Source organism: Alligator sinensis, unplaced genomic scaffold, assembly GCF_000455745.1.
Source record: "Alligator sinensis unplaced genomic scaffold, ASM45574v1 scaffold126_1, whole genome shotgun sequence".
NCBI classification, from domain to species: domain Eukaryota; kingdom Metazoa; phylum Chordata; order Crocodylia; family Alligatoridae; genus Alligator; species Alligator sinensis.
The window spans coordinates 5,299,280-5,309,092 of record NW_005841842.1 but is presented as its reverse complement, the minus strand read 5'-3'; the positions used below and the strand labels follow the sequence as shown (position 1 = coordinate 5,309,092).

The 9,813-nt window shown below is 45.2% G+C and overlaps 1 protein-coding gene across 3 annotated transcripts in view; it reads right to left on the bottom strand.

The window, feature by feature from the left end:
* The window catches only part of SEMA5A (semaphorin 5A), a 593,698-nt gene that overhangs the window by 35,387 nt on the left and 548,498 nt on the right, over window positions 1–9,813 (bottom strand). For all 3 annotated transcript variants that reach the window (XM_006015687.3, XM_025205600.1, XM_025205596.1), the window contains one exon: window positions 6,878–7,096. In XM_006015687.3, coding sequence (XP_006015749.1) covers window positions 6,878–7,096 — 219 coding nt within the window. The remainder of the gene's footprint in view (window positions 1–6,877; window positions 7,097–9,813) is intronic.

Genomic DNA, 9,813 nt, shown 5'->3' with positions numbered 1-9,813 from the left:
ACTCCCCGCCATTTGTATTCAAATTTGTGTCCCACTATTGGCCGGTTCTAAATTATTCCCACGTGGCGGCTAGTGATTGGCTTGCTAACCGTATAAGAGGCTTGAGTGGTTTCCGCCCAAGTTGGAGAACTCCAAGGAGAACCCCACAAGGGAGGACTCCACAACCATCTAGTGGAGGAGGAGGACTTCACGTCTCGTGAAGATCTCTAAGCGCTGCGGAGCCTAACGGACCCAGAGTGCACCTTAACAAGGCTATAGGGGTCTGATCAACCTTTGGCCTCTCCCCGTCGCCGAACAATCCCTCAATGAACCCCTTCCCTGTGCGCAAGTTCCACGGAGCCTAGCAAACTTCGTGTGAGTGTATCCAGAGCTCTTTCTCCGAGTTGTTTTCTTCGGTTGACACGACGGGATCGCGTTTTTAGAGCCTTCAACCGGATTGGGCTAGAGTTCGCATGGAAGGAACTCTTGTCCACTTTTCTTCTTTCCTGTCTGTAAATGCAACTCAAGCAAGTTTTCTGCCTGCACCGCGACTTTCTACGGTGTAAGTAAAATGATCTTTAATCAACCGCTACGTGTCCGTGCCTAATTCTAGTCCGCCGGCCTGCATTCCCCGACCCACGTGCCAGGGCTGCTGGCCACAGCCCGCCACGCGCCTCCGAGGGCCTTGGACCGCTCCCGGCCCACACAGGAGTAAAGATTGAATTAGGGGTTTTTCGTTTTTCAGTCAGCATGGCATTCAATGGCACCTGTGGGAAGGCAGGTGAGGCTTAAGTCCTCGGCTGGGGTATATTCTCCATGTAGCTACCAGGACCCTAGAGTCACTCTGGCAACAGTCTTTGGCTCCTGAACACCAGGAGGACCTGTAGCTGCTCAGGACGCAATCTCCACCAGATGTAGTGATCACTGGGTCCAATACACACAGGCATATGTGAATAAGAACTAACAGTGAGTTTTATGGTGAACCAGTAGATGAGGACCCTCAGTGTCTCTTCTAACTACCTGGCTGCTCTCTGAGGGGCCATCTAACAATTCCGAACTCCCTCTGTCTTCTGTTAGGTAGCCTCTCTAAATTATAACTTCTATCATTACACCAGTATGTCTTTGGCCCTGCTCTGCTCTGACAAGGGGTCCTAAGGAGATCATTATGCTTCTGTGCAAATCAGTTAACTTTGCTATGCTACAGTTTTTCCATCTGTAAAAAGGGGATGGATATAAATATTCACCCATCTTTGTAAAGCACTTTGTGTTCTGTCAATAAAAACACTCTATACAGCAGGCCATTCATTAATCCATATTTAGTTGAATTATGCATATCAGAATAACCTACAAGAAGAATTCACTGTCTCTTTTCCTCTCACAAGGAAGATTTAATAGCAGATGAAGAAGCCAGGTCCCAGATGTTGTCATTATTTTTAAAAGATGTACTGTAGTACGGTACATTTAATACTTTATAATAGACTATTAATATGAATAATTAAAACCCAACTATAACAGACAAAACAAATTAATTGAATATGCTTAGTGATTTCTGTCCTTAGGTTTTCAGTGTGTTAGTTCATTTAGGTCTTGATCCTGAAAAACAGTTAAGATTTCCAGAGAAGTCACTGGCTAGAGAACCTAGGTGATTTAGAAGCCTAAGTCTCATGGGCTTCCAAAGAGATTTTAACACATTGAAAATGTTCATCCACTGTCACTAATGCACAAATATCAATAACTCACAGTGGGCTGCTTGATTAATGTTAGTGAGTGAAGTTCTTTTCTCAGTACCAAGTCCATGTGTAGTTACACATTCAGATATGCAGAGTCATATCAATCATTTTTCCTCCCAAATTAACAGCATGGTGGTCAAAAGCACATGATTTACACCCCAAAGGCTTGGCTTGGTAGCACACAGAGACAATGATGTATAGAACAGCAGAGTGGCATCTGAGCTGTGTTTGTGAGAACACTGTGGCATAGCTGCTAGTTAATCCTGCCTAGTAGTAGGGTAAGGCCTAAAAGCTGTGGGCTAGATGTACTGAAACCTTTTGCTCTGTATAATGTGGTGGGCAGCTGCACTGCCTCGGAGGGAGACTCAGGAAGGAGTTTTGCTTGAGACATAAATAATTCTTTCCTTGACCCTTCATTATTTCAAGGGAGTTATTATTCTGCTATTGGCTTTGACCAGTGGTAGATGACTTCCTCCAATACATTGTAAGAGCTGTGCAGGGCAGTACACCCAGAGAAGGAAGTGAACCAAAGCTCTAGCCCTTCCCTAGCCATGCCTTGCCCACTTTAATGGAGAGAAAGTATCAACTGTACAGATCCCTGCTTTCCTCTTCATGCCTGCAGTGGAGATGGGGCAGGTGGAGTGCTTCCATGTACCCTCTGCATGGCTGCAGATAGCTGGTACATGCTCTGCCTGCTAGGTGAGGAGGGTATAAATAAGTCCTATTAACATGACAGAAACCTATCTTTTTGCATTAATATTTCTTACCTCTCAGGCCCTGCCTCCCTTTGCCCTTCATGCTTCAGAAGATATAAGGGTGCAAACCCACTGAAACTCACTGCACTCTGGGTGGAGAAATGTCCTTAGCCCCTGGACCTGACTTTCCCTGGGAGTGGACTGCACTTGTACTGCTGTACAACCCAAAAGCATTTCCAGCTTCAAAACCCAAGTGTGACATTTTGGAAACCAACCTATGGATGACTTGATCATAACTTCATGAAGCTAACCTGAGGAGAGGATGAGGGAAAAGAAATGTACCTATCCATCCCAATGATAAAAATGGGGGCTGCAAAGCAGGTCCCTCCACAGCCCTTGCTATAGCTTAACTTATAGGGTGTAACAGTGGTTGCTGCTCCCATATGCTCCCTTCATGGGTGTTTTTGGACGTTATGCCCAGGTAGCCTGGATCCAGAGGCCCTACCCCTCTTCTGCCCCACACCTCTCAGGGTACTCACCTCCTTCACCTTCTTAATGGGGGCTGAATGAAACCCCACATGGGACTCCCAGGTGTGGCAGCCCACTTCCGTTCTTTGCTACTGTTAGCTTTCTGTGGCTTCCATTTGAAAACCTTAGCTGAATTTGTAGGTTCCTCCTGGTAAACACTCATTCTCTCCGTTGCTCTCAATGCACCATCAGGGCCACCTTCTGGATGTGCCTCAGCCTATTATCATTATTCACTCTCTTCATTCACTTCAAAAGAAAATAGCAAATGTTTCCCCCTCTTTTTTTCCCCATACAGATTTATCTGAGATCTGATTTGGAACTTCAACATTTCATTTTAATTAACAGCAAGCATCCATTGCTGTGAACAGGATGCAACTGAGGACCTTATGGGATTCTTTCCAACTACTGTGGAACTACACTGTTCATGACCTGCCCCTAAGTCACCATGCATTTAGAGGCTTCACTGAAGCTCTGCAGACTTATTTAAATTTAATTTGTTGCCCCCCAAAAAACAAGACTCAGAGAAAAGATATCGCATATATTAGGACATTAGCTTCTTGTTTTAAAGACACCCATCACCACTTTTTGCTTTGCTAGCTTTTGACAAACATTTTCAAAAGCAGGAACATCTGCAATGGGGGGTTGCTTGCATCCAAAATGTCAGGTTCAAGTTCTATAAGCTGTTCCTAACATTTTTCTGACTTTTTGTTTTCTGCTCTTTGGTTTAGTGTGTTGCCTCATGCTTAAGCAGTAGTGCCAGCATGGTGTTCTATATATTAACGTTGCATTCATATTGTACCAATTTCTTCTAAAAATATAAAAGCCTAACAATGGCAAAGTTAATAAGTAAAAGCTGTCTCATGTCTGGGAACCTTAGAAAACAATTTTGGCTTTAAAAGGAACATTGATTCATGAATCAACCGTGAGGGAGAAAAAACACGTCTGCTCCAATTTTATAGAATTATTTTTATCCTGTGACTACAGTGTGGTAATGAAACCATGAATCTTAATGGTTAAGGGTCACCATGCTAGTGCAAAAGGAGCTAAAGCCAGCACCTCCTGGAAATGCATCCTCTGCTGGTCTTTGCCTTGGCACATGGGAGACTTGCTGGTCACATGATATACAGCAATGGTGTTCAATTTTTCAGCCCCAAGAGCCAGATGAGTGGCACAGGGTCAGTGCATGGGCTGGATCCTGAGCGTAGGGTTGTTCTGTGGATGTGATCTGGCCATAAAAGGTTGGCCCTCACTGATTCAGAACACACCCCAGGCTTCTGAAATGTGCCCTGGGCCTGAGCCACAGAACCTGTGAGCTTTACTGGGTTGTTGGTTCTGCCACCCTTCTTGAGCACTCAAGTGAAATTTAGCAGCAGGGGAGTGGCAATTAATGTTTACACTTCTCTCCAGCTGCCAAATTTCTAAATACCTGGGAAGACCCTGGGCCAGATGACATGGCCTTATGGGCTGGAGGATGAGCAACTCTGGTGTGGAGTGACTGTGACTAGCTCCCTGATGCCTGGGTGGAAGGGGACCAAACAGGCATCTGGATCACGAGGCCACTCCTACCATTTATCAACATTTAGAGGAGGGGTGGCCAACCTGTGGCACACATGTCACAGTCAGCCTCTGTATGTGGCAAGTGGCAGACTAGGGAAGGGACAGGCAGCACAGTGGCGGGTAAGGCAGGGAGCAGAAATCAGAGCAGAAGACTGGGCAGGGAGCACAGGGCAGGAAGCAGAAAGTAGGCCAACAGATTGGGCAGGGGAATGGAATCAGAGCAGCACTCAGGGAGGGTGTGGGGCTAATTCGTGATATGCCTGCCAAAAAGGTTGGCCCTCACTGATTCAGGGCATGCCCCAGACTTCTGAAATGTGCCCTGGGCCTGAAACCTGTGAGCTGTACTGGGTTGTTGGTTCTTGGCTTCTCCTCTTCTGCCACTTTTCTGTGACAGAAGCAGAGTCCTTCTTTTCTAGGTGCCTTGATCCTAAACTTGGTGGTAGGTAAGCACCTAACCTCCAATTTTTGAACAATACTGAGAAGAAAGCCACAGAATAATCAAAACTTTTATCCTTCCTCTGCTGCAAAGTGTCAAATGCCCAAGGGGGAAACTGTTTACTTGAGTTGATTGAACATTTCAAAAAGAAAAAAGCCAGTTTGTTGAGGCCCAAATATTTTGTTCAAAACATCTCAGGCTAATGAAGATGCAGGGATCTGAAGGAGCCCTGCCTGGGCTCCTGGTGGGTCAGGCCAAGGACAGGCGCAGGAAGCTGTGGGTCTAATAATGCATGACTAGAAATCATTAAGCCAATTCAAGGTGTTTCACAGCTTATTTCTCTATTACTTATTGTTATTCAGTCCAAGAGGCTTTTATAACTTCTGGGGCTCAAAGACGTGTATATAATCCTCATCTGTCTTCCTTCATATCTTTTCATTCTTTCCTAATTTCATCAATCTTTCTTTCCATCCATCTCATTTTCTCAACTGCAGTGTTATTCTCCCTTCACGTCTCCCCTTCTGCAAGCCTATATAATCTCATGATATATATGTGCTCCCTTTGCCCTTCCATGTTCTATTATGTCCTCCCTTCAATCACTGACGCTGCCCCATTTCTGGGGGGACTCAGTTCTTTTTTCTTTTTTTCCTTCATCCTATTTTGATTCAGTTCCGGTGCCTGCACTAACTCTGTCAGGCATGATTTTGCTCTCATTCTCTGATTAGTGGTCAGAGAGCCTGAATATTTGCTGGGCTATCATTATTCACACAAGTTGTATTGGGAATGATATCATAAATGTATGTATGGGAGAGAAGTCAGTATCCCCTCCCCTTCTACAGATTTATCAATGTACGGAACCAGTTTTAAGGGCAAATACCATGGCAATTGTTTCAGGACACAAATGACACCAAGCCCCTTTAGGTTAAGTTGGTGCAGTCAACCAATGAGTGGGTAAGAGTGGGGAAGGGCCTGTGCTTTAGCTGGGGCCACCATGAGTCTGACACAAGGAACAGAGAGAGATGATCAGGCCTTCCGTGGTCTTGCCAGATGATGAAGGGACAGAAATGCTGCCCTCTCCTTCCACGGTCTGAAGAACATGTGCTTTATTTATAATCCCTTTTTAGACAACCATAAAACAATCTTTAATGAACAAACTGTTTATGAGTCCTTTAACAAACTCTCCCCATGCAACATTTACAGGCTGCCTGATAACATCTCCTTCAGTTATCTGTTCAGGCTCTAACCAGACTTCCTGGGGGCCCTGCACTCCAAATTTGGCACAAGTTCAGTCCGCAATGAAGCTTGGCAAAACATTTTGATTAACTTAAGCTATGAATTTTAACAAACATCCTGAGCCAGGCCAAATCTGTGTGTTGTTTCTTTTCTCTTTCATGAACACATCTCACATTCAGGGCCAAAGGCTCCATTCATGTAAACTACATTGATTTATACCCACTGAAGATATGGCCCCTCTGCATCCCTCATACATCTAACTGGTTACTTGGGTCATGGGGAATCTACAATCCACATACTACTGAAAAAACTAAAGGAACTCTCTCTTCCTGGCAGACAAATAACTTGGCCAACTGAAAATGCAACTCAGCAATGACATTTCTGTGTGGTACCTCACATCCTTAATCATTCATATCTAAAACGATAGGTGATTGAATGTAAAAAGGGCCTTTGGCAATATAAAATATAATAGCTTTAGTTGCTACAGGCAGTTACTACGAATGTATGTCTTCTGTACTCATACAGCAAATCATCACTGAAATTTACAGAGCAAAAGGTTCTAGCAAGATCAGATTAGCTGGGCTAATTCACTTTCCAGGAAGGGTTGCTGCAGAGAAAATAGTTTGATTTAATTTATCATGTTTTTCTGCTGTACAGCATGGGCTTGAAAATGAATTGAATCATTTTTACATCCCTTTTTGATTTCCCTTGACCCTTACCTGGACAAGGCAAGATGTTGCATTCCTGGTACTCTAGAGAGGGACCCAGACAGGGAAGTCCTCCATATTTGGGCTCAGGATTGTTGCAGACACGTTTGCGGTTCCGAATACCTCTGCTGCAGTCCCGACTGCACTGAGACCACGGAGTCCATGGTGACCAGGCACCATTGATTGTGTGAGCGGAGTATCGGCCAGAACGCAAGAAATCCCCAGACAGCCCTTTAAAAAAAGGCAGAAAAGGAAACATGGGATTAAAATACTATCCTCTTCAAAACAAACATTTATTTTCAAATTTACTCTTAATCTTTCAATAATCATTTTTGGAACTATTCTGGATGATTTTTCCCTCTTTAATTATACACTCCCACAGGGCCTTGTTACATGGCAATTTTGGGCAATGCCTGGAGCTCTTAACCCCTGGACTGTTCACACATTAACATCTGAAACTGCTTGTAAGCACTTGTTATGCAGCTCAAAGTTATGCCACTCCAGGGCAGGATTATCCATGTTACTCAATTCCTGTTGCACTAAGATATAGACTCTCTAGGATACACCTTAGTGTAAACACCCCACCTGCCCCCCCAAGCCCTGATCAGGCCCACTGCTTCCCCCCACCCCCCGCTGTTCTCTCCAGTACCCCAGATCCCTGGTCACTACCCTCCCCCCTGCTTATGTGTGGCTGCCCACACCGTCTGTCCTGGGGGGACAGGCAGGGAAGGGTTAGCTTGCTTGCTTGCTTGGTTGCTGCTGCTCTCTGGGCCAGAAGAGCAGCAACCTGGCAGAATTGGCAGCTGAGCAGGCAGTTTACCTCTTCCCTGCCTGCTCCCCATGACAGGTAGGGCAGGCAGCCACACATAAGTAAAGCCCTGGTGCAGGGGGCAGTAGGAGGCAGGGGGAGAGCCCTGAAGGTGGGGGGGAGATTTTTACCTTTCAGACCTTCAGACCCCTACTGGCCTAAACATGAGACTGCTCCACACTCAAACTAACACTAACACCCATCCATATTTGTGCAGCATACAGAGTAATGTGTAACAAAGCTCATACTGAGTTTTGCCACATGCACCTTTCATACAATAGAAGTTGCATAAACCATAAGACAGCATCACAGGATGGTTTTGGAACAGACCCTCAGCTGGTACAACGCTGTATTGCTCCACTGGAGAAAGTGGAGCTGTGTCCATCTGTACCACCTGAGTATAAGAGAAATAATCTAGCCCTCACCTAATGCTTTCAAGTCACACTCCTCAAGGCACTTTACAAATGAGGTCAGTATCAGCATTCTCATTTTATAGATGGTGATGATGAATGACAAAGAAGGTAAAAGTCACTCAACAGGACCGTAAAAGACCAAGACATAGAACTCAGGCCTCCTGAGTTCTAATCCAGTGATCCTATAATCAGGATACTAAATTGCCTCCCTCCCTAGCTTTGGGGGTCCTCATTTCACCTAATATTAAATCACAACATGAATGGACTGACTGCATTTGTGCTCAGGTTTTACATGGCATGAAACAATAGTTGCATAAATTTCGTTAAGAAATAAATTTTGTTTGTTTGTGAAGAAAAGTATTTTCCTAGTTTGAAAGACAATCTTCCCTCTTTTCCACTCAGCTGAAGAGCTAAGATGCCTGCAAGTCAGGGAAGTGAGCCACTGTCTTACACAATAAGAACAGTGTGCTTCTCGGTGAAATCATCCATCTGGAAAATGAAAACATGTTTCAAACCTTCTTAAAACCTGTTCCTTTGTCCATTATCTTTTCAATGTGAAATTAGTGCTGAGAAGAAGCACCATATTAAACACTGCTGGAGTCTGAACTCTTTATTCAGAGAAAAGGCAAAATACAGGCAATGAGAATGGTGGCTCATTCATATATGGTCAATAAGCCCCAACCAAGTTCAAGCTGTGCACTTTTTAATGGTCTGAAGTTAGTTTTTAGGTCATTTTGGCTAGGGACAGACATTACCTATAAACTGGTTTAAGTGATCAGAAACTGTTTTAAACCTGTAACAGAACAGAAGTTCAGTGCACATATACCAGTTTCAAAATGGCTGAACCTGGTTTTAGATAAACCTAGTTGAATGTAGTATCAGACTTAACTGATTTGGGTCAAACCAATTTATGCAATGTCTGTCCCAACCCTTTCATGGTTTAAGTTAAACCAGAGTCCCCCAGAACCCCAGATGCTTTGTAGCCCTGGATTGTGCTGTCTGCTCCAGAGAACAGGGTTGGCCCCACCCCTCTGCTCCCTAGCCAGAGCTCTGGCAGAGACCTCAGGCACAGCAGGATCTGCCTGGCTTCAGCCTCTCCCCTCCTCCCCCCTGCTGCTCAAGCAAGATCCCCCCTCTGTCCCTCCCATAGCACAGACCCCAGCTCCACAGACCCTAGGCATGTGGTATGCTACCTAATGCCTAGAAGTGTCTGTATGTGTCCAATTTCACTGGAACAAGCAGACAGAACAGTGCCTGCTTAGGGCTTTTTGGAGCTAATCAACAGGTTAACTGGTAATGTCCCTTTGTTCCTTCCTTGGAAAAAACTGTTTAAGAAGAACTTGAGATGCTTTCGTTTTCTTGATGGGATGATAAAAGCTCTGTTATCAGTTCCTTGCTGGCTCCCTTGCCTGTAGGTTTGCAGACAGTATGAAGAAGCAGGGAGAGGGAGATCGAAAAGCTCAGTATCATCAACAGATGCATTCACTTCATACACACCCTTTGCATCAGACTGCTAGCCCAGGGCTGGGGTCTGGCAACATTCTTGCCCCTTGAGCAGTGAGCAGGAGAAAGCCTGGGATGGTGCAGGCAGCTTGGGGGTCCCTCCCTAATCAGAGTGTCCTGCTGGGGCTTGGCCATGCCCCCCGCCCTCAGCTCAGTATTGTCAAAGGGAAGGGAGACCTGATCTAGCATCCCCTGGCTTCTAGCCTGAGCCCCAGCAGGCATGT